This window comes from Neolamprologus brichardi, chromosome 3 (genome assembly GCF_056152115.1).
Source record: "Neolamprologus brichardi isolate AB-2024 chromosome 3, ASM5615211v1, whole genome shotgun sequence".
Classification (NCBI taxonomy): domain Eukaryota; kingdom Metazoa; phylum Chordata; class Actinopteri; order Cichliformes; family Cichlidae; genus Neolamprologus; species Neolamprologus brichardi.
The window spans coordinates 57,130,242-57,155,847 of record NC_142106.1 but is presented as its reverse complement, the minus strand read 5'-3'; the positions used below and the strand labels follow the sequence as shown (position 1 = coordinate 57,155,847).

General features: G+C 42.0%; 1 protein-coding gene across 4 annotated transcripts in view; it reads left to right on the top strand.

The window, feature by feature from the left end:
* The first annotated feature begins 3,622 nt into the window (after positions 1-3,622).
* Positions 3,623-25,606, top strand: part of LOC102776271 (protein NLRC3-like) — a 283,171-nt gene continuing 261,187 nt past the window's right edge. The window contains exons 1-7 of one of the 4 annotated variants that reach the window (XM_087837992.1): positions 3,623-3,711; positions 3,796-3,894; positions 3,964-4,077; positions 7,418-7,496; positions 9,500-9,686; positions 9,815-11,615; positions 14,503-14,676. In XM_087837992.1, the coding sequence (XP_087694118.1) occupies positions 3,623-3,711; positions 3,796-3,894; positions 3,964-4,077; positions 7,418-7,496; positions 9,500-9,686; positions 9,815-11,615; positions 14,503-14,676 (2,543 nt within the window). Of the gene's footprint in view, positions 3,712-3,795; positions 3,895-3,963; positions 4,078-7,417; positions 7,497-9,499; positions 9,687-9,814; positions 11,616-14,502; positions 14,677-21,376; positions 21,386-25,606 lie in introns of those variants that run through there. The other 3 variants (XM_087837996.1, XM_087837993.1, XM_087837998.1) reach the window with 3 other exon arrangements.

The following is a 25,606-nucleotide window of genomic DNA, read 5'->3' as shown; positions in this document are numbered from 1 at the left end:
TAACAGTATTGTAGAAATTCATTTCACCGAAACAATAACGTGGTGCACAGTGTGACGTCACAAAATGCGCACACCTTTGACGCTGCGTTTTTTTTTCTTCGTTTTCTGCGTTTTTCTCATCCATACGTAAATGCAAAAACTGAGTTTTCAAAAATATCCACCCTGGCCGGAGTTTTTAAAAATCTCAGTTTTCAGTGACCAAAAACGCCGTTTACGTGTGGACGAAAGGTGCAAACGCATAGAAAAATCTGCGTTTTCAAAAATACCTGGGTACGTGTGGACGTAGCCTATGTCTACTTGATCCACATCTGACTCCATAATGTTTCCACACCACTGAAGTTTTTTTTACCTCTCTTTTCAACCGACGGCAGTCACTCTCCTCTCCAAATAACTGCTGCTTAGCTTTCCGAGCTTCCCTCGGGTCCTCTAGTCTTAATTGTTGTGACACGTGTTCGAAATGCAGAGAGGTGCGCTTGATTTGCCACACGGAGCAGCGCAAGAGTAAAGCAGAGAGGGAGGGGCTAATAATCGGCTCCGTCATTTTTAATGATCGTTGAAAGCCCAGATTGTAATCGTGATTAAAATTCAATTAATTAAGCAGCCCTAGTACCGGCACAAAAGTTAGGCGCACTCAAATTTTTCAACCGCATTGCTTAACACCGCAGTTTTACATGTGTGCTTTCTTTGGGGGGGAAGTCCATACAGACAATATTCATTTCTAAATTATTAACTAACAAACTTGTGCTTAAAGTGCTTTGTCAATATTGTAGAAAATGTTAAACTTAATCATCATCTTGGCCTCCTCTGACGACCTGTTTGCTGCTGCATGCTGATGAAAGGCAGTGGGGAGAGGATACACTGCTGCTTTTTCAGCATTCAAAGATTGATGGCACCGTGTCAGAGCTGGCTATGAATTTCAGACAGATCAGGCCTTAACTTAACAAAAAAGTTATCAATCGTTCTTTTCATCTTTTCTTATTACCCACAGCTACATCCACTTCTGTCGGGCCTAGGCTGCTCACTAGGGCTGGGTATCATCACTGATTCCTATAATCCATTCGATTCTGGTTCTCAAAGTTCTGATTCGATTCGATTTAGCCTCAGACAGTCAGAAATTCTGAATATATTCTGCAATTTTGCATAATTTTAAGAAGTTTATATTTCTTCAGTATTGAACAGCAGGAATTAGGCTTTCTTGTCCGAGGTAATTTAAGTGGAAAAAGAAAAAGACAGCGCTGTAAAAAATGGTAGACTGGTGGGTAATAAGCAAATGAATAATGCAGAAAACAGAGATTTGAGACAGGACACTGTTCTTGAAGTACACACAGAGAGAGAGAGCTGTGCATGAAGTGTGATTTTTATCGTGGTGGAAGCAAAACAGCAAAATCAGAGGGAATTCATGACGACATTGATCAAATGTGAAGCGTACTTTGCTGTTTCTTTTGCTTCTGGCTCAGTGAATTTTGGTTGGAGAGACAAAACCTGCAGCTCAGAATCAGCGCAAAAAGACGTAATCACAGAGCGGACCCGACGCATCAGAATCGCTGAGCTCAAACAGCGTGTCCGTCTATGGGCCGTCGGGTGAGAAAGCCGAGAAAGACAAAGCTAATTCTGATGCGTCGGGTCAAAGGTCAGAGCTCCTGTGGGTATGAGGGCGGCCTCAAGTTGGAGAAGGATGAAGGAGTCTGACCTGAGCCAGTGTTTGACATGAACACATCAGCACTGCTATCAGTGAGCCTAACGACAGCCGTTAGCATCATTTCAGTGTTTCAGCCATAAAAACACTTCCTGTCACTGTGGTGGATACAGTGACATCATGCAGTTTGTACTTTGACCTCCAGAGGGCGACAAATCAGCACAGACAGAGAGCTCCATTCAAACTTTGCTGCCATCAGTAATAATTCTTCAAATATAATCATCAGTGTTTGAGCAGTTATGATATCAGGGACAATCTAGACATGTGTGACAATACTGAACATGTCACATGACACACCTTAAACATCATGTGATCCACTCTCAGTCTGCGCTTTCCTTCATGACTTCAACAGGTTGAAATGAGCTTTGAAGAAACATTCAGTGAAATAAATCTTTCATGGATTCATGTGAGCAGCAGATGAACTTTGTACCAACAACATCTTCAATAACAGAGTCTGAATGAAGCTCAGGTGTTGATGCTGCTCACTGATTGGACGCTTGGTTTCAGCTCTGCTCTCAGTCTTTCCTGCACAGGTGAAGGTAGAAAGTGTGACTGGATCTATAGACTGGAAACAGAGAAACATGCTGAACATTTGAAGCTTTGCAGCAGAAATGTTCATGTTACAAATACAGCAGAGCTGATCTGGGATCAGTGTGTTCACACCTGCAGCTACAACAAGGTTTCATGTCTCCACACGTCAGCATGTGAACTTTACTCTGACTCAGTCTGAGCAGTCAGACGCAGATTTTTAAAGGTAACACATCAGCACACACAGAGCTGAGCCCCTCCCACCTGTGCTGAGTTTCAGGTGGAGCCCCGCCTCCTTCCAGGAAGCAGCTCACCTGTGTGTTTAGTGTCCAGGTGTGGAGTGGAGCTTGTTGTTGGTGTGTGAAGAAACTGTAAGTTTGCTTTGTTTCCTCCTTTAACAGTTTGTCTTTAGGAACTTTACTGTTTGTTCAGCTCATGTTTGATTTCTTCACACAACAAACTGTGTGTGTTTGTATTTCCGGTCTCTCCATTAAAGTCAGTGTGTAATGTTTTCCTGGCTAACATCAGCTGTGTGCAGCTTAGTTCAGCACAAATCTGCCGCTCCATAGTTCACGGTAACGGACTCACAGCTGGACCAACGAGGCCGAGTGTGTCCGCCACTCTGAGCTACGTTCGTGTTTGTGTACTTGTAGTTTGTACTTTGTGAGTTCACTCAGAGCCCACAGAGGACGCAGCGTACGTGATGACGTCACAGCCCTTTACCTCCTTTACTGTCACTGTGATTAATATTTACACACGAGACACCTGCAGAGCTCTGATGCTAAGCTAGTCAGACAGCATGCTAACGCTAAGCTAACGGTAAGCTAACACTAAGCTAACACTAAGCTAACGCTAAGAGTTCTTACAGACACGAGTTAAAAAGCTGCTTTTAGTTTGTGATCAGAGTCCAGGACTGAGAGCAGCAGCAGAGCTGATGGATGATGAATTACTGGATGGAAGAAGCTTCTCATTAGCAGTAAATCAGTGTGTGTGCAGTTCTCTGCAAACTCAGCAGGAATAATTCGTGTGAAGCTTTAACTCTGCTGATCCTCTTTGAATCATGGATCAGCTGAAATGTTTAAAATGTTGTTCACACGTGTTGAACTGACTGAAGCTTCCAGTCACAGTGAATTAGTGTGTGTCAGTGAATGCATCGTGTGTGCTTCAGGCTCCATCTAGTGGACTGATAGTAGAGCAGCTGATGGCAGCTTCCTCTGCCTCACACTGCTGTCTGACTGCATTCAACTGACACTGAGATGAAGCAGGAAAGAAGCAGCTGATATTTGGACAGCACACATGATGGAAAGGAGGATTTCAGTTGATGTGCACATGAATGATTTGTGTTTCCTCTGCAGGTGAAGGTAGAAAGTGTGTGTGAGCTGATGTGAATTGAGCAGCATGGATCAGTGTGAGGACAGAGAGGAGGGAGTCCCTCCCTCTAAAAGCACTCTGTGTGGGGAACATGAGAGCCAGACCAAAGCTCAGAGGTGAGATGACCATCTCTAACTGTCCATGACTCTTCTCCATGTCACAGCTCAGCACTCACATCACTGCTCCATCATTATTCACAGGAACCCACCTGGACCTCCACCCAGCTCTGTGTCCTATGAAAGTAACTCAGTCAAAGATGTCATTAAGAGATTTCAGCAAAGACAGTCAGCTGAAAAAAGGTAAGCTAACACCAATAATATCAGCTGATATGTGATGAGAATTTTACTGAAGATTTATAACTTTTTCAGGATCCATCAGAGACTCAAACCTGGACCTCCACCCAGCTCTGTGTCCTTACACAGTGACTGGTCTAAAGAGTATCCCATTGATTTTAAAGTCCAGCCTGTGTCTGCCACAGAGAGGTGAGCTGTTAGTAACATGAAGTCTTTGATTAAACTGCTTGATGTTGTTGGACATAAACTGCAGTACAAACATGTCATTCCCTCAGTCCCATTTAAACTATCTTTTAAAACAAGCCTTTGGTTTTTAAACAACTGAAAACCCACTTCAGCAAACAGGAAGTGATCAGAGCGTCCGTCCACTTCCTGTCAGGCCCTGCAAACATTTCATATTGAAGAAAAGTAGTTGATATCTCACATTTTTACTCCACCACATTCAACCATTTTGACATTTTAGGCCACAGCATGAAACTCTTGTCACATGACTCCTGTTATGTTATAGAGTCATGTGACCACCAGGGAGTGATTTGTATGGATGTGTGTGAAACACATTCAAATCAATCTGATTCATTAATGGAAACATTTTTGGTGTAAAATGCACCAACACTGAAAACGCTGAAGATAAAAACACAACAAATGAAATATGAACAAATCGAGGCTTTGAATACACGTGTGTGTTTTTGAGACAAAGAGATAAATGGATTGTGTCTGTCCTATTGTTGCATGAGGATTTTATTGTAGATTTTGTGCGTGTACACTTTTGACCATGATGGTGTTGAAAGGGCGTAAAACAGTTGGAGGCACAAGAGTAAACACTAGTGCTGTCAGTAGATTAAAAAATGACTAATTAATGACACAATTTTCTGTCATTAATCGTGATTAATCACAATTACTTGATCAATAGCTGCAGTTACATTTTTCCAACTTTATATTTAAGCTTGTAACAGACGTTTACACCATATAATGAAGTAAATGCAGAATAAACACAAAGAATGTTAAATGCTTCAATTCAAAGAGACTTTGAATAGTTTTCTTCAGTCTTTAACTCAGCTTCTGTCCTGTAAATACAACTTTGTAACAAACATATATACTAAAAGGTAAGTGTGCACTAATATATAATAATTTATAATCTATATTACTGCTGTTAATGAAAATGTTTAATCAGACTCATCACAGGGTTACTGTGGATTAATTTGGATTAATCACGATTAAATATCATTTTAATGTAAACTAATCAAATTTCATTTCACGAGCAAACAGGCTCGAGAGAAAACGGCAAATTTACACACTTAACATGTTTATTGAACGACTCTGTAAACATTTATTCACCTCCTGAATGAGCTGACCCCCCCAGGGACAGTCCTGCATGCTAATGATGGGCTCTGCTCTGTACATGCATGATTCTGTCAGCCACAAACTCCTCAGCTGATCCTGAATCTGAGCCCATCTGTAAAACAATCATTTTCTTCACAAGTCTGTGGAGGTGGCACTGATCATGCAGCAGTCTAACACACTCTGTCACTCTTCTTCAAGTCTTTGACACGAGGTACCAAAACTAGACCTGTTAATACCAATATTAACAGGTCTGCAGTTTGTCCACTTGGCAGTTGTGTCATCAGTGCTTTGCATTATTGTGATATTTTAAGCTGGAAGTGCTTCGGTGAAAAGAAAATTCCTTCTGTCACAATGTGCAGAATACTTCATGTTGGTCGGCTGGTCCGCCTTGTTATTTTTTTACATGCATAGTAAACCAATAAAAAAGATTGTTAGGACGTCACGGCCATCGTAACATTTAAAAATATAATTTTCTGTTGTAACCTTCAAACTAAATGGTAATGGAACAATACATACTTTTCACGAAAACATCAGCACTTTTCGTACTCCCGACTGCGAGCGGGGATGTTTATTCCGAGACTTCGCCTCCGTTCTCGGCGAGAATGGCGAGGTGGTCAGCCTCACCATTCTCCGTCAGTTCTTCGAAATTCCACTGTGACTGTTCCCTTGGATCTCCTCTTCGCTCACAATTTGCAGATAGTTGTGTCGCTACCCGATTTGTGACCGTTGGAGATAATAAAAAAAACACCGCCCCTCTTCCATGCGTCTTTTCCAGAGTTTGTTTACATAGCACAAAATGGCTTTCCGTCAGTGACTACTTCCGGGTCATAGGTGATTTAACCACAGCAGTTTTTAAAAATTGTATTTGAAGGGAAAATAAACTGTAATTGAGTTTTGGTCCTTGCTTTTATTTAATTTGTTTATATTGCAGTGTGGCCGTCTGAGAGAAAATACTTTTGAAAGAAAAAGTGTGTTTGTGTATCTTTTTTTCCTTTTTTACACATAAAGGCCTTTATATTTTTTTAAAAAGCACAGTTACTATTATCCAACATCATTATTCAACACTGATAGTGACACACAACACTGTAATTTTGGCTGAAGTTCGTTCATTGCTTGAAATATGAAAAAATGGCGCCATCTGGTGGACAAATGTAAAAAATAAAATTTTAAGGGCCGGACTCTAAAGTGTCACCATCGCTCAGATGGTCGCATTAATCGTAGTTAAAATAATGGTGGTATGAAAAATAGCGTTTATAATGTGTTTCAATGGGGCAGAAATCGGCCACGAGGTTCGATAGTTGATGTATGTCTGTAGCTCAGCCATTTAAGCTCATTTAAGAAACTTAAGAAATTTTTGAAAATTTGGCTATATTCCATTAAACACAGTGGAAATGGCGTGGAATTAAAAAGCGCAAAGGCCGCGAAATGGTCCCAGGTTCACCCTTAACACTCAAACTTTCCATCGAGAGGTCAGTGTGTGTTTATCATCTTCCATATTGAGCTGATTGGTTCAGCTGCCCGTCACTAACAGATGTGCTGCACATCTGCACGTGTGGAAAGGTAACTCTACTTGGACAAACTGCCCGAAGTGCGTTGATAGAGACATTTCAGGGATTTTGAGTCATTCTGCACTCCAGATGTGTCGTGTTAAAGGTTTTTATCATGTTAATCATGATAACAGATGAACCCCCTAACCCTACATGTTAATTTTGACAGCACTGGTAAATCCTTTTTAATGTTCTTCTGTCAGATCATTGATTAGACTCGACTCCAAATGCGAGACTCAGAAAACTCAAATGAAAACTCAAATCAAACCAATGAGAAAATGACTTCTTGTGTGTAGAATGAAAACATATGGAAGTCGTCAGGTTTCAAACACTCGATGAATCTACTTCACAGTTACATTCAGGGACCTTTGGCCTCCTGAGAGCATTAGTTGATGGTTCATCACAGTTTTACCTTCCAGTGAGTGAATTTATCAGTTTGATGAAGTCTCAAAGTTTCCTCTGAGCTTCTGCAATATCATCACTTCGATCACTGATGAAAGAAAGTTCATAGAAAACAGAAAATATATCTTCAGAATCTGAGAGTCTAAAACTTGACAGACTTGATTCAGATGAAGTTATTTGAGCAGAAACTCCTGGATCTTTATCCTGTGTTGATCTAATCCTTCATGGTTCCTCCACAGAGTGGAGCAGCAGAGCTCAGAGGTTCCCAGTGGTCAGTCTGCCCAGCAGCATCAAACACAGCTGGACTCCATATTTATGGTCTGTACATGTACAACAACTACTGTTACATCTGTTCTGTTCACAGTCATCTCCATGCTGCTCTTTGTAGACCAGTGGATTGTCTGTAGGGCTGAGAACAAAGTACAAATACTTCATTACATAACCTAATTACTGCTTTCATGTATCTGTAGTTTACTTGAGTAGTAACTATTTTTTACTTTTACTCTGTACATTTTTAAACAAATATCTGAACTTTCTACTTCTTAAAAGTAGAAACATCCTCCAAAGAGCTGCTTTCTTTTTTACTATTACTTTTAAGTTTAATGAGTACTTCAACTTTTACTGGAGTAGTTTTTAATAGTAGTAGTTGTCCTTCTACTTAAACACAAGTACAGACTTTGTGTAGGGGAGATCGGGGATAGTTGTAACATTTTTGACATTTTTGTCTGTAAATTGGAGCTCTTTTATGGTAGTGGATTCAAAATGTAATGCAAAGTATTTACATGTCTCTGCTATTAAATAGTGCAGCTATTTTCTCTGCAGCACAATTACCCATTGCATGGTATGGTCTCAAACACAAAGAGTGAAATGTTACAATTAACCCCATAGTCTGGGTTAGTTGTAACATATCCTGGGATGAAATGTAACACAATGAAATAAGGGTACTAACAAAACATTAACATGTAATCTTTGTTTATTCAACACACGAATGCACTTAGAGCCATTTGTGTGTGTGTGTGTGTGTGTGTGTGTGTGTGTGTGTGTGTGTGTGTGTGTGTGTGTGTGTGTGACAGAATGCAGAAATCTAGCTTTTGAACATATTCCAACCCCCCAAAAAAGACAAATTATGGAATTTTCTGCAACTGAATATTTCATTAATTTTGGTTGGTCTTCCTTGAGTTTGGCCTCATTGGCTCAGTGGGCATTATAACCTACAACTCTTGCACCAATTTTGAACATAACAACGAGGCTGAAAAAATGTAGTTGTTCACCAGCATCGAATTACTTTACTTTTTATCATGGCTTACCTTGGTGTGGTTTGCAAAGTGCTTCAGAAAGATGAGGAAATCTGTTTCTTGCACCCATCCTGATTTATTTCCATTACCAATACTTCCTACTGGTCCATCTCTGACACAGTGGTCTGCATAATGTATGTGTGGGAACACAAACAGTGGAGGAATTGTGTTGCCAATGGCATTAACCGCATATACAAAAGCGACCAGTGAATCTCTCTCTGCTGATGTCGTTGCCCCAACTTGTTTAATATAAGTTAAAGTAATAGTGTGGCAAGTAGTAACATCTGCATTATTGTTACAACTAACCCAGACTGTTGCTGTTACAACTGAACCAGACTCCTATAGCCATGGACTAGCTAACATTACAGCCAAAGGCTAAAACATTAGCACTAAAGACGTACACAGAATATAGCCCGATAGACCTACAAATAACATAATTTAAGTTTGATGAGTTTAACTGCAAAGCAGATAATGCTATTAGAAATTGAAATAAAGTAGAAAAACTTACTTTTTGGCATACAAATTACATTTTTTCGTGCTAAATTGTCTGTGTTTGGCAAAATGTCCTGATTTTTCACATGTGATAGCAGAACTGAATTGGGCATGAACAGGATGAGTCACATCATTTGAAACTTAGCCCTGATTGGAGAAATTGGAAGTGTTACAACTGACCCACGTTACAACTATCCCCGGTCTCCCCTACTTTGCTGATTTTTACAATGATTCAGTTCTGATTCACAAATTCAGTTTTGACTCAGTCAGAAATATTATAATCATGATTATTTATCTTGGATTTCACTGTTGAAAGAACCTCTAAACCTTGTAAATGACAAACATTTAATTCCAAATGATTTGAGTCTTTCTCTGCAACTACAAACTCCATGTAAACTACTGTGGTATAAAAACAAAGCTGAGACTTCATCAGAGGTGTAAACATCAGGTTAATGATCCACACTTTGTGTTTACATGTTTTCATGATTACATGATTTCACTCTGATTGGCTCATTCATAAATATTCTGTTCCAGCTGCTGGAGGACAACATCATCACTTTTGTGAAGAACGAGCTGAAGAAGATCCAGAAGGTTCTGAGTCCAGGTTACCCAGAATGCTTAGAGAGTCAGAGAAGCAGCAGCAGAGAGGCATTTGTGAAGATCACAGTGGACTTCCTGAGGAGAATGAAGCAGGAGGAGCTGGCTGACCGTCTGCAGAGCAGTAAGAGGATTTCTGTAAAGATTTAAAATTTTGGATAAATTAACATTTTCCAAAGATGGAAGATGGAGCAACATGTTTTAAAGATGAGTTATTTTTGGAATTGAGTGTTTATTTTTCTTCTCATTCAGAACTTCAAGCTGCAGTTTGTCACCGTAACCTTAAATCTGCTCTGAAGAAGAAGTTCCAGTGTGTCTTTGAGGGCATCGCTAAAGCAGGAAACCCAACCCTTCTGAATCAGATCTACACAGAGCTCTACATCACAGAGGGAGGGACTGCAGAGGTCAATGATGAACATGAGGTCAGACAGATTGAAACAGCATCCAGGAAACCAGACAGACCAGAAACAACAATCAGACAAGAAGACATCTTTAAAGCCTCACCTGGAAGAGATGAACCAATCAGAACAGTGCTGACAAAGGGAGTGGCTGGCATTGGGAAAACAGTCTTAACACAGAAATACAGCCTGGACTGGGCTGAAGACAAAGCCAACCAGGACATCCAGTTCATATTTCCATTCACTTTCAGAGAGCTGAATGTGCTGAAAGAGGAAAAGTTCAGCTTGGTGGGACTTGTTCATCACTTCTTCACTGAAACCAAAGAAGCAGGAATCTGCAGCTTTGAAGACTTCCAGGTTGTGTTCATCTTTGATGGTCTGGATGAGTGTCGACTTCCTCTGGACTTCTACAAAACTACAATCCTAACTGACCCTAGAAAGTCCACCTCAGTGGATGTGCTGCTGACAAACCTCATCAGGGGGAAACTGCTTCCCTCTGCTCGCCTCTGGATAACCACACGACCTGCAGCAGCCAATCAGATCCCTCCTGACTGTGTTGGCATGGTGACAGAGGTCAGAGGGTTCACTGACCCACAGAAGGAGGAGTACTTCAGGAAGAGATTCAGAGATGAGGAGCAAGCCAGCAGGATCATCTCCCACATCAAGACATCACGAAGCCTCCACATCATGTGCCACATCCCAGTCTTCTGCTGGATCACTGCTACAGTTCTGGAGGATGTGCTGAAAACCAGAGAGGGAGGAGAGCTGCCCAAGAACCTGACTGAGATGTACATCCACTTCCTGGTGGTTCAGGCCAAAGTGAAGAAGGTCAAGTATGATGGAGGAGCTGAGACAGATCCACACTGGAGTCCAGAGAGCAGGAAGATGATGGAGTCTCTGGGAAAACTGGCTTTTGATCAGCTGCAGAAAGGAAACCTGATCTTCTATGAATCAGACCTGACAGAGTGTGGCATCGATATCAGAGCAGCCTCAGTGTGCTCAGGAGTGTTCACACAGATCTTTAAAGAGGAGAAACAACTGTACCAGAACAAGGTGTTCTGCTTTGTTCATCTGAGTGTTCAGGAGTTTCTGGCTGCTCTTCATGTCCATCTGACCTTCATCAACTCTGGACTCAATCTGATGGAACAACAACAAACAACCTCCAAGAAATCTAAATTATTTAACATACTAAAACTTCAATCTGTCCACCAGAGTGCTGTGAACAAGGCCTTACAGAGTCCAAATGGACACCTGGACTTGTTCCTCCGCTTCCTCCTGGGTCTTTCACTGCAGACCAATCAGACTCTCCTACGAGGTCTGCTGACACAGACAGGAAGTAGCTCACAGACTAATAAGGAAACAGTCCAGTACATCAAGAAGAAGCTCAGTGAGAATCTGTCTGCAGAGAAAAGCATAAATCTGATTCACTGTCTGAATGAACTGAATGATCGTTCTCTAGTGGAGGAGATCCAACAGTCCCTGAGATCAGGAAGTCTCTACACAGATGAACTGTCTCCTGCTCAGTGGTCAGCTCTGGTCTTCATCTTACTGTCATCAGAAAAAGATCTGGATGTGTTTGACCTGCAGAAATACTCTGCTTCAGAGGAGGCTCTTCTGAGGCTGCTGCCAGTGGTCAAAGCCTCCAACAAAGCTCTGTGAGTACATTTGTACTCATGTCTTTACTTTTAACATCCAACTGTGTCAGTAATTTATTTCACCAGGCTTTCTATCTTTTTATGAATTTGTAACCTAAAGTTTTGGGATTTCTCCAATACAACTGTAACCTCTTTGATGCCTCCAGAACTCGGTGTACTCGAGACGCTGAATTCACCATAAACTCTGATCATCACTGCTGCTGTTATGTTAATAGTCTTTGTTTAAAAACTTAGGCTGCATGTGCGTAATGTTGTGATACTTTATATTCACATGCATGCTCCTAGATACATTTCTACTGCAGGTCTATTTTTAGTCACAAATTTTGGTGAAACACTTGCTTTTACATGCATGGTGGGTCCTGTATTAAAGAAAGCATTTGAATTACTCAGTGAATCATGGCAGCCAGAGAAACATCCTTAGTTCCACTTTAAACGAAACTCTGCTTCGGTCTTCCACAGTGTGTTTGTTGTTTCTTTGTTGTTGTTGGCCTGCTCTCTCCTCTCACTCCAATCTGGTTTGTCCCTCCCTGAACCTGCAGACTTGGGTGCAGCACCTCAGTTCATCTTCAGTCTGAAACCAGCTGTTTTAGCTATATCCCCTCAAGCACACCTTCCCTGGTTATTTCTGCTGTGGTTGCTATAAAATTTAATCTTGATTTAAAAAAAAAAAAAAGAACAAAAAAAAAGAAAAAACTCAAGTCAGACTTGATGCCATTTATTGGCAGCAAGGTGCCTGTTTGTCAGTCTTTGATGATAAACTGCAGCACAGTCTAAAGCAAACCTTCTGACTTTATTGACTTTATGCATGTATATATTCTTCCTGTTCACCTTGGACACACAGCAGCTCTCTGTTTGTTGTGATTGGATCTAGAACACAATTCAGATCAGCCAACATATCCTAATCTAGATGATTTTTAAGGTGGTATCTGGGACGAAAAGTTAAAAATCAGTTTGGATGGCCTGTACTGTATGATGGCCTTGGTTGCACCGCATTGATGGCCATGCAGGGTGGTTCACTCCTTGGGCAAGAAGACCGAGGAGTGAACCACCCTTGGTCAAAGCTTGGTCATTCAAGCTCACTGTTTTCCCCTTGTTGGTTGATGATAAGTTTTTTTTTTTTTTTACCTGACTTATACTCATCATTCTCTTCAAATTAACTCACACACTCCTGACTGCTGTAGCTTACCTGGCTGAGCAGGTGACCCATGTACTAAAAATTTGAGTCGTTACTCCAGGGCCTGGTTTGAGTCTGCCCAAGACCATTTCCTGTGTGTCATTCTCCTCACTTCTCCGTCCCTTCCTGTCTTCTCTGTCCTATACAGTGAAGACAAAAGGCCTCAAGTTCTGAAAACTCTTCCCCTTCATCATCTTCCAAATCATCTCTCTCATCTAAAATCACCAGTATTCTCTGAGTAGAGAATCTTTTCACAATCTTGAATGATAAGGATCCAAGTGGGTAAAGTTAGTAATTTGTTGTGTTCCTTTTTGGGATAGATTGAAAAACTCTCGGCTGCCAAAATTACATCCAGTTTAGAAGAAAAACATTGAGTGAAGTGTTTGTTTCATCATCCTTCACAACTCATCAACCAGGTGTCACAAACTGCAGCAGAACAGTACAAAGCATGTCATACTGGATGGCTGCAACAACCAGAGTTTTACCTACCTTTGGTATTTCTTGACAGCATGAGCGTAATATTTACTGAACAGAGTCGTCTTCTGTAATCTTTTCAGATTCAGATTCAGAACACTGTATTTATTTTCAAGGGGCAATTAGGATACTGACCTTGCCAACCGTACATACAATACACAAACATCACATTGGGGAGACAGGTCAGGCTAGGTAGCTGGCCGGTCAGCTGCTATAGCAGCGACCCGGAACCGAACAGCGGAAAATGCACAACATCAGGAAAGATGAGGATAAAAAAGAACTCCCCCCAGACTGAGCTCCAACAGGGAGATCAGTTTGAGAACAGAAAAAAAATGATCTTAGCGCAGAACACATGAAAACTCTTAATGCGCCATAGAAACACATGACAAGCAACAGGGATGGGTAAAAGGTGAGAGACAGCTGGTGTAGACAGCACATCCGGGCCTGCAGCATTTGCGCTGGTCCCCTCGACCCACCGTCTGCACCGGGAGGGGATAAGCAGGCTTAGGATGGGAAGGAACAGTCTAAACACCGTCTGTCATCAGGGTGAGATTTGTTATGTTCAGCTCCAGACTTGAGACCACAGCTGGCGCCGGTATGTTAGCCGCATGAAATGATGGTGGTTTTCTTTGGTGCGAACAACTGCATGTCAATGTCACAGCTGATCTAACAGTCCGTCACTCGTCTCTCAATCTCCCGTTGGAGAGCCACGAGCTTCTCCGAGAGGTTATCAGTTTTGCGCTCAAATAGCAAAGTCTGAGAACTTACGACCGCCATGAGCTTCTTTAAGATCTTATCCGTGCTGCGTTCAATGAGCCCATTTTGAGAAGTCATGACCTGTGCCATCGTTTCAGTCACAGCGGGCAGCCTTGTGGGGTTTTGAACAGCTGATTCCGCATTCTTTAATCTTCAATAAGCCAGGGCCAAGCCAGCTCAGATCAGCAAGAACCCTTTGCTGCTGTGAATGTCCGTGCTGCTATATTTCAGTATCAGGCTGTAAATGTACAAATGGATCTGAGAAGATTTCCAATCATGTTTCTACTAGATTTACAGTTTGTTTTCATGTCTTCTGACTCAGAAGGTGGAGCAGGTGTAGCTTGCAAGGAGTAAGTGCTGATATAGAAGAAGAGTTGTGTTTTAATGAAGCTATTTAGTTAACCAATAATTGTATTGCATGCTAGCATTAAAAAATGTTTCATTTGACTGATTTAATTAATTTGTTTGTTTGTTTTCTTCCAGACTGAGTGGCTGTAACCTCTCAGAGAGAAGCTGTGATGCTCTGTCCTCAGTTCTCAACTCCCAGTCCTCTAGTCTGAAAGAGCTGGACCTGAGTAACAATGACCTGCGGGATTCAGGAGTGAAGCTTCTGTCTGCTGCACTGCAGAGTCCACATTGTACACTGGAAACTCTCAGGTCAGGATCCAAATATATCATTAAATGATATTATTGTATAAACAACCAAGCTTTATAGAATTGGCAGGTGAACCTTTCTTTATCTTTGGATTGCTTAGGAGATTCTTAATTACTGTCTGAAGATTTTTTTACAGTCACAATTTTTTTTTCATGGTAAAACAGAATTATTGTTCAGTTCAATGAGCAGGTAGCTGTGAGATTCATAATAATGAGGTATATTTGTATTAAAGATGACTAAACTTGAACAGTAGTTGTGTGAGTTACTTTGTTTACTCATGTGTACTGATGTTGTGAGTAATTTAAAGCTGAAGTAAACTTGTAATGAGTTTAATAGAGTTTCTGAAGTAAGTGTACTTGGAGATGTTTATGTGTTTACTAAAGTCCAGGAGCAGGAGGATGTGTGTAGCATAGAGGAACCCAGACCTCAGCTTTGTCTCCTGGTTTCTGTTGCTGCTGTTACAGTTTCCCCTCATCGTTCCCTTCAACAGTCTCCTCACTGTAACAAATCAAAGTGTTGCTGTATAGATTCACGTCTGAATGTTGCCATGTGCTATTAAAACTAAAAGCGATGTTTCATACACCCACGTGGTTCAGTCACACAGTAACTGATGGTAAATAATGTTTGTGTTGAGCACATCGTACAGGTCAGCTGCACCACACAGATCTCAGGTTTACATGCTGGAACAGTTTGTGATCATGAAAGATAAACCTCACTTCCTCTTTGTTTCATACAGATGTGACATGAACAATAACACATTCATGAAATCCTTTTAAGAACACAAACACTATTGTAGCTGGAGAATATATTTGAATGTAGGATAATGTAGGGGATCATAAACAGCAGTAATAACTAACCACCACCTCACCATTTGGGTTGGTAGCTGCATGTTGATTAGGGATGGGTATCGAAAACCGGTTCTTGTTGAGAACCGGTTCCCACTGTTTCAGTTCCTTGGAATCTTTTTGGCATTTTTGCAAACGATTTCCTTATCGATTCCAGTCGCCCCGAATGATGTCACCACGTTGCGGAGCGTCATTTACCTGGCAGGAATCATGGCGGCTCAAAGGCTAAAAAGTTTGGTTATACTTTACGAGAACGGATGACAACAGGGCAACTTGCAATACTTGCAAAGTAGATATTTCATTTAAGGGAGGAAACACTATGAATATGCAAGAGCATTTGCTCACAAAACGCGCGATAACCTTAAATAAATGTCGTGGTTTTTATTCCGCTCCGGACTCGTGAATCTCAACCCAGCAGCAGCGGTAACGTTTGCACGTCCTCTCCCGTTAATACGGCAGGTAAATAATCAACTAACAGTGCATATTATGTTAGCGCGATCTGCCTCATTACAAAACCTGCCATTACTGTGCATTTAGGTGACCATGATGAGACAGACAGAGTCTGGCTCAGATGCTGGCAGTTCTCGCTGCAGTCTACCGGTAGCGTCTCCTTTCAGGCCAGGATAGACGAATGTCACCGAGCAGTGACTAAGTTTGTGGTAAAAGGCTTGCACCCATTTGCCACAGCAGATGCCCCCGATTTTCGGTAAGTGAATGTGTTTAATTGTAGGCAGGGACATTATTGGATATTCTTGTGTAATTGCTACAGAAGAATATTTATTTTATTATTTTACATTCACAATTTTTTTTCCTGGGGACCCTGTGACACCCCATTGAAGAGCCGTAGGTTGGATCTGTTAAGATCTCACTGTTGGGTTTGTAAGGCCATGTTACTCCTAAATTTCTATCTTGTTCAAAGAGAAGATATAAAACAAAGATCTAAGCTAATTGACCCTAGTGTTCTCCTTTTGTTAAAAAAAAAATAATCGATAAGAGAATCGATAAAGAATCGAATCGTTAAACAGAATCGAAAATGGAATCGGAATCGTGAAAATCTTATCAATACCCATCCCTAATGTTGATTGATGAAGTCATTTTCTTCTTCCTCCATTTCTACCTTATTAACATCAGATTAAAAGCTGCACAGAGACAGGCACTGGACATGTTTTGCCTAGTTTAGTACAAGGACTGGACATGGGGGAACCGGCTCTCATCACTGGATCAAAACATGAAAACAAATCTGACGTAAAGTTTTGTTGAAGTGAACTGTGGTGGTGCCCAATGTTCCCTCTAAGCTGCGCGCATGCGCAATTGCGCACTGCTGGCACGGTCTCTGCACACAGAAAATCTGCGTTGCGCACAAAAAAATAATCAAATCTCAATTTAAATTAAAATTAATATTTTAACAATTCTATTTTTCAGTGTTAGTCAGTGATTGGCTGCTCCCGTATGGGATTAGAACGATGCCGCCTTATCCCAATGTCCAGCCAATGATGCGATTCACATTCGTATATACACAGCTAATCCACGTGGTTGACAGGCTATGACAGCGTCCTTATGTGCTGACACCGGTGTTTTAGCGAGCAAAGCGGCTGATATGGAGTGAAGTTAATGACAACGTGTAAAACCATTGGAGATGTGAGCAGGACAGACGGAACAATTGACGGACAAAGTGTGGACTTTATACCAGTTTTTAAATTGTGTTGATCGGCCACGTAAAACCAGAGTTATGATAAAAATATCTGCAATGTTTGGTTTTCTTCCTGAATACTGTCGTTGTTTATAACAACGATAGTATTCAGTATTGATTGCAACAAACTTTGTTGTTTGCAAAACTCAGTAACTTTTTTGAAGAAGTAACTATAAAGTTAATTGCCCAACATTGGTCATTATTTACTGTATTTTGCAGACAGACAGTTACAGACTCTCTCCCAGACCACAGACTCATAATACAAATCAGAGCTTTATAAAAAAAAAGAAAAAATAATGTTGTGTTTTCAAAATTGGAGTTCAAGTTATTTTTACTTCCAATAGTGTTAACATACTACACAGGTCATGAACAAGATTTTTTTTTTTTTAATTTTCATTGTAAGTGGGCTAAAGCAGTTAATTGAAAATAGTCTAACATAAATGTAAATGCTGTAATTTGATTATTTTAATAAACATGTAACTTGGATGGATTAGATGCTGGCGTGACCACAGTCCACACGTCTGCTGTTGCTCATAGTGGTCCAAGGGACGCTCAGGGAGTTTGTGTGTTCGCTCAGACACATGAAACATTAGAGGGAACATTGGCGGTGACTGACAGGGAAAAGGGGAATGATAAGAATTACTGTAAATATAATTATGTATGTATTGAAAAAGGAACAACTAAAATTTTCCAGCTGAAAAAATTAAATCAGTTTCAGTTTATGAGCTCTGTTTGTTTTCTTTACAGTTCCAACCTTTTAAAGTGAAATGAGCTGCTCATTCCTGTTTAGATGACCTGCATAAAACAATACAGAGCACATTGGGCTGAATATGGAGAGGAAGCATCACAGTACAGCTTCACTGAAGCCTTAAAGTCTGGGATATGAAATGAGAAATGAAGCAGCCAGAGCTTTTTCATGAGTGAAAATCCACTGTGACTGTGAGCTGCTGCTACAGCCTCCAGATTAGCCAGCAGCTCAACCTGCGCAACATTTTCTCACCTACTTTAATGGAAGTGTGATGTTTTCAGCTGGATTGAGGGTCAGGGTGGCCTCCCTCTTGTCTTCTTCTTCTTCTTCTCCTCTTCCTCTTTCATTTGTAAAGCCACTTCTGGTGCTTTCATTCATTTGGAAGTCCTGTAGCTGAGTTTGGGAGAGACTAACAGCCTCGGCAGCAGAGGGGAGAAAGACTGTAACACCACCACTTTACTCTATTCTACCTGTTACATCATTTTATCAGGAAACAAATATGCTCATGTTTTTACTACGTTTGTTTTGGAGATGTAAGAAGATCACATGGTGCTTTTTATTATTGTGTTGGTTTCTTTCCTGTCTCTTGGATTGGAGCCCAGCTGTGTGTGGCCCCTGGCCCTGTGGTCAGAGTGTGTGCTGGATAATCCGGCCCAGCATTAGGCCAAACTTACATGGGATGAAATGTCTGTAAAATATTTGAGCCTAATTTAAAAACATCCTCCATAAATATTGAATAATAACAATAATGATAAAGGGTGAGAAGATGACTTGTTGGAATGAAAATGAGCTTGTAGTTTGTCTGCTTTAATAATGTGACTGGAAAAAGGTGTTGGACTTATAATATGTCCATTTCTTTCACACTTGGCTTCCCAAAGTGAAGCCATGTTGTTCCTTGAAGGAAAAACACGACTTTTCCATGTTTTTATGATAAATGTATGACTTTAATGTGAAACATTCAGAGTTTTTTCTCTTGTTGTGTTTGTTTGAAGCTGCTTCCTGTTGGCTTCAGCTGTTTGGAGTTTCCATTTTCTAAACTTCTACATTCTGAACCTTCTTCAGCTTTGAACAGATGATGAAACACTGAATGATTTCAAGCACTTTGTCTAATAAACTTACATCTTTCTTTCTTCATACAGATTGAAGGACTGTGGTTTGTCAGAGATCAGCTGTGATTATCTGGCAGCAGCTCTGAAGTCCAACCCCTCGTATCCCAGAGTGCTGGACCTGAGTGTAGACTGCAAAAAACTGCAAGATTCAGGAGTGAAGCAGCTGTGTGTTCTTCTCGAGAATCCACGATGTCGATTTGAAACTCTGAGGTCAGTCACATGTTTTAGTTGTGCTGAGATGAATATGACGTGAAAGTTGTGCTGACACTGTGGATCAGTAGGCCCGCATACAGGAAGTCTGGTTCTACTCTTTGTAGTGAAAGCTGAAGTGAAAGCGAGTGTTAAAACAATGAAAAATGCCCACTGCAGCCTCCATCTGAGCTTCTCATGTTCTTCTTCTTTGATCCTCCTTGTTTGTGCTGAACGCTGCTGTCGCTCTCTTCCTGTTCCCGCCCACTTTCCAACCAATAAGCATTGGAGCGTGCACAGCGTCGTCCAAACTGAGCTTTGTTGTGAGCCCGTGGAATCGTCTGCAGAACATTTCCAGTACAATAACCAGCTGTGCATGCGCCCCAAGCAACAGCTTCAAGCTCACCTCAAAGACGTTTAACAGGAAGGACGAGTCGTCCATCAGGCGTCCAGCTGTGACCGTGTCCACAGCAGAGTGTCACCGAGGCTTCATGCTAACATGCACACATGAAGCTAATACCACCACGAGCAGCTGCTCAGTGGATTTGGAGGAGAAATGTCTGCAGCTTCTCACAGGCAGTATGAAGAATGTGGATCTCCACAAACACTGTGGAGACCTCGTCCCAGACTCAAAATCAACACTTGTATGCACAAAACTTCTCACACGTTCCCGTCACAAGTGTCTTCTAAGTGAAGCTACCAGGTTCAGGTCCAGCTCTGTTTATCTGGAGCTGCAGTGGATGATCCCTCCTCACAAAGCAACACAGACACCAGATATGCAAACACAGCATCATACAACACAACCAAGAGATCCAAAGAATTTTCTCTACAATACCCATCATACCCGACAGACGCACTCTTTCTGCTGCTCTCTTGCTTTCCTTTAGAATCCTTGTAAGAACAAAAACGGACAACAAGTAAAAACAGAGAGAAACCGAGAAAACTCAAGCTGTCTCACCAGAAAAACAACTGTGTTCACTGTTTGTACAAGAACAGGAGTTGCTAGAGAACAGGAGGCTAGCAACTGCCACAACTAGCTAACGTAAGCTAAAGTGGCAGTTTCTGTTTTTGACGCTGTTTGTTTTTGTTTTTGACGCTGTTGCCGGTACGAGATTTCGGAATGGCACCACTTACAACATCCACTTGTGAAAGCTGCATCAACCTGAGCCAAAAAGTGATCGAGCTGGAACAAAGGATATCCACGCTATACCAAATCCAGGGGGCTGAACGCGAACTTGACACGATCCTCCTTGGCAAAGCTCAAACCACCGCTACTAGCGCTGAGCTAGCCGACACAGTGAACCACCCAGCTGCTGTGTCCCAAGATCCCGCCAACAGACAACACAGGCTCTCAACTTGCGTCGCTGGTGTTTCTGCCACGGACGAGAACTCCTGGTTTCAGCTAGGGGCCAGACCCAACTCCACTCCACTCCAACCAGCGCCATGGACCATGGTTGAGACGCGCGGTGGCTGCAGAGGGGCCAGGAGGATCCGTCTCTCGTACCCTCACCCCTCCAGCGCGGTAGTACTGGAGAATAAATTCAATGTCCTGGATCCTGTGGACTTTCCTCCTCTGGCCGCTAGCCCTTGCCATCCCGCTGTGTCGCTGAGGTCTGCGCCATCTCCACCACTACGCCCCCGGAGCCGCGGCAGGCAACCCGACGCTGTGGTGCAAACTCACCACGGAGAGCTGTGCTTCACCCCGGCTCCTCAGAGAAGAGGACCCATGGCGCGGCTACCTGGGAGTCACTCACGCAGTCCGGCTGGCGCATCTCCATCTGAACACGCGGCGCGGGTGTCTCAGATGGCCAGCAGCCCCCGATGGCACCTCCTCTCTCCACGCTGGTCCTCGGGGATTCCATCGTCACGAACGTGCGGATGAGGGGGGGGCGCTCACGCTGTCGTTCCCGGGAGCCACCGTTGCCGACATAGCGTACAGAATTCCCAACATTCTGGCATCCCACCCACAGGCCAATCGGCTCATCATCCATATCGGCACCAATGACATCCCCAAACAGCAATCCGAGCTAATGAAGCTGGACTTCCTCCAACTCTTCAGCCTCCTTGGTCAGTTGCAGGTGAGTGCTTTTATCTCTGGGCCCACCCCCACCTGTGGCAGAGGGATAGGCCGTTTCAGCCGGCTGCTCAGCCTTAACACCTGGCTTTCCTCCGCCTGTGTCTCCCATGGCGTGGGTTTTATTAACAATTTTGATGCCTTCTGGGAGAGGAGGCATCTTTCCACCTCAACGCCTGGGGACGCCGTTTGCTGTCCGCCAATTTGGCATTTGGTGTACAGCACTCCCGCACACCGCCCTGTCACTACCCCAAACCGACATTACCTGCTGATCTGTCTGTCACTGACTGATGTTCCCCTGTTCCCAGCTCCTATATTTGTTCCACTTTTAACAGTAATACACAAAACTCTGGACTCGGACCTTTCTCTCCCACAGTCAACACAATACCCGTCATAATCACAAACAGAGAGCAACAGAATTATCATAAATCCAGTAACTCCAAAAACATCAATAACCTCCGGACTCTTCAAAAATGTCAACATCCATTCAACTCTGTTGTCAAAAATCCACCGGTCTTTTAAATGTCCGCTCTCTGTTGAACAAGTCTTTTATTATTAATGATTTAATTTTAGATAATAAACTTGACTGTTTATTTTTAACTGAAACATGGCTGGGTTCGGATGCACCAGTTGTTCTCACTGAGGCCTCCCCACCAAATTTTAATTTCTCTTTTTCTATTAGAAATGGTAAGAGAGGTGGTGGGACTGTATCTTTAACCAACAACACACTCACCACCAAACAAATTTTATTTGATCATTTTACCACTTTCGAATTCCTATTGTTATTTTTATTATGTTATTTTATTATTGTTATTGCTATTGTTTTCAGCAGCCCTCCAGTTTTATCTGTCACAATTTATAGACCACCTAAAGACAGTGCTGCTTTTATCAAGGAATTCTCAGAATTTTTAACAAACATACATTCAAAATATAACATCAAAATTTTAACCGGTGATTTTAACCTGCACATAGATAATCCTTCTGACCCTGCATCAAAAGAATTCTTAAACATTCTTCACTGTTTGGATTTTACCCAGCACGTCACGCAGCCGACTCACAACAGAGGACACACCCTGGACCTGGTCATCACCCATGGGCTGTCCGCCAGTGTGTCCTCTGTTGTTGACTTGGCTGTCTCTGACCACTACTGTGTGTTTTTTAACATCACCGGTTTTATTCAGCGGGAGACCTTGGTGCAAACTGTGAGGAGGCGCTATCTAACCTCTGAAGTGGCTGCAAATTTAACCAGGATTTTAGACGAATGCCCCCCTGTGATTTTACCTGCACCCTGTGATTTTATTTTTAATCATTTTAACAGCAAACTGAAGAAAAGCCTTGACTCCGTTGCTCCACTCACCACCAAAAAGCTTAACGTAAAACATGCATCACCCTGGAGAAACGAAGAAGTCAAAAAATTCAAAAGAAATAGCAGGGCAGCAGAAAGGAGATGGAGGAAAAATAAAAATACAATCAACCATCAAATATTTTGCGAGCAACTTAAAATGTACAATACATTAAGGAATTCAAGAAATTCATACTTTGCCAAAATAATCAGTAATAACAAAAATAATCCCAAGGTCCTCTTTTCCACCATAGATCATTTATTTAACCCTGATTTTAACAGCTCCCACAGAACCCCCACAGACTCGCTCTGTGAGCAGTTTGGAGACCACTTCAGGGGAAAAGTCAGCGCCATCAGATCTGATATTTTATCTTCTTGCGATATGATTTTAAACACATCTGAGGACTCGATTGTACCCAAGGAGACACTGGACAGCTTTGTCCTGGTTAATGCTGAGAACCTTAAGAAAGTTTTCTCCACAGTGAGACCCACCACATGTCTTTTAGATCCAATCCCTTCTTCACTCTTTAAAACACTTTATGGATTTTTTTGAAGCTGAGCTTTTATACATGATGAATTGCTCTCTTCAGTTGGGTGTCTTCCCTGCTGCCTTTAAAACGGCGGTGGTGAGGCCCCTTTTGAAGAAGAGCAATTTGGATTGTAATGATTTTAATAACTACAGACCTGTATCCAACTTACCATTTTTAAGTAAAATTATAGAAAAACTTGTTTTTACTCATATTAATGACTTTTTGAGTGATAGACAGATCCTGGACATATTCCAGTCTGAATTTAAGGTGAACCACAGCACAGAGACTGCTCTCCTAAAGGTTTTAAATGATCTTAGATGTAACTGGGACTCCCAAAAGCTCTCAGTCCTGGTGCTACTGGATCTAAGCGCAGCCTTTGATACAGTAGACCACGCTATTCTTTTAAACAGACTGAAACACATGGTGGGCCTCTCTGGTGCTGTACACAACTGGTTCACTTCCTATCTCTCAGACAGAACTTTTATGGTGAGTATGGATACATGCTCCTCTAAGATCCATAAAATGACATGTGGTGTGCCTCAAGGGTCAGTTTTAGGCCCTGTACTTTTTAATTTGTATATGCTTCCTCTCGGCGGTGTCATCAGGAGGCATGGCGTGAACTTCCACAGTTACGCTGATGACACTCAGCTGTACATTTCCGTGTCTCCTGATGACACCAGACCAATGGATGCCCTTTTTAACTGTATTTTAGATATAAGATCTTGGATGGCAGAAAACTTTTTACAGCTTAACCAGGACAAAACTGAAGTTTTAATTGTCGGTCCTGAGGCTCAGAGAGAGAAACTCTTGTCTAAATTACAGGCATTTTCACTATGTCCTTAGCTACAAGTGAAAAACCTGGGTGTTGTTTTTCACTTTGAGCTTGGTTTTATCCCACATATTAAACATGTAACCAAAATTGGATTTTACCATCTAAAAAATATAGCCAGAGTCCACCCTATTCTCTCTCGGGCCAACACGGAGATGTTGATGCATGCTTTTATTACCAGTCACATTGATTACTGTAATGCCCTGCTCTCTGGTCTTCCTAAAAAGAATATTTCAACTTTACAACTTTTAAAAACTCTGCAGCTCGTGTGCTGACGAAGACGAGAGGGTGGGCCCACATTACACCGGTTTTAGAATCGCTGCACTGGCTCCCCGTGTGTTTCAGGATCGATTTTAAAGTTCTTTTATTGGTCTTTAAATGTCTTAATGGTCTTGGGCCTTCTTATCTCTCAGATCTGCTTTTACCATATGAACCCTCGCGGACCTTGAGGTCCTCTGGTACTGGCCTTTTGATTGTCCCTAAAGTCAGGACACATACTCACGGAGAGGCAGCTTTTCAGTGGTATGGTCCTCGTCTGTGGAACAGCCTGCCGGAGGAGCTCAGGGCCGCAGAGAACGTACATGTTTTTAAGAACAGGCTCGAGACCCACCTTTTTAATTTGGTTTTTGCTTAACATTTATTTATTTTACGCTTATTTATTCTATCCTGTTATTCTATTGTTAATTTAGGTTTTACCTAATATTTATTGACTTTATTCTTATTCATTTTTTAATCTTCTTACTCTATTTATATTTATATTTATATTGTATCCCGTTCTTATTTATTTTATCTTTTTACCAAAATATATCCTATTGTGTCATATCTCCAGTTTTTCCTCGGAGGGCGCTCTCTGCACCGGGGCTGTGATCGACCGTGGCTGCTAGGGCTCTGGGGGTCCTCTCGGCCTGGCTGGGGGGCTTCTTTGCCTCCCTCCTGCTGTGTGCCAAGCCTGGAGCATGCAGTCTGTGACCGGCTTCCGGTGCAGACGGCTCCCCGTGATACTGTTTCCTCACTTGGCTCATGCGTACCCAGTCCAATTTTACTTTTTAAGTATGTGCGTGTGTGTGTGTGTGTGTGTGTGTGTGTGTGTGGGGGGGGGGTGGGGTGGGGGGGGGGAATATGTCTGTATTCACATTGCTTATGTTAATGAAAGTGTGGGGAGTGAGTTGGAGGGCGGGGCGGTGTGGGCTGCTTTTAACCATGTAAAGCACTTTGTGCTACATTTTTTTTGTATGGAAAGTGCTTTATAAATAAAGATTGATTGATTGATTACATTTCTGTGGCTGCTGGAATGAAGCTGTTTGAAACCTTGTTGTTCTGCACTTTGGGACCTGAAGAGGAACCTGAACCTCTGTACAAAGGGTTCAACTCTGAGGATTCCTGTTCAGTTTTTTTTACTTCACATGGCAAAACTTGACAACTTTATGATAAATGTACAACTTCAATGTGAAAAATTCATTTTTTTTCTCTTGTTTGTTTGAAGCTGCTTCCTGTTGGCTTCAGCTGTTTGGAGTTTCCATTTTCTAAACTTCTACATTCTGAACCTTCTTCAGCTCTGAACAGATGATGAAACACT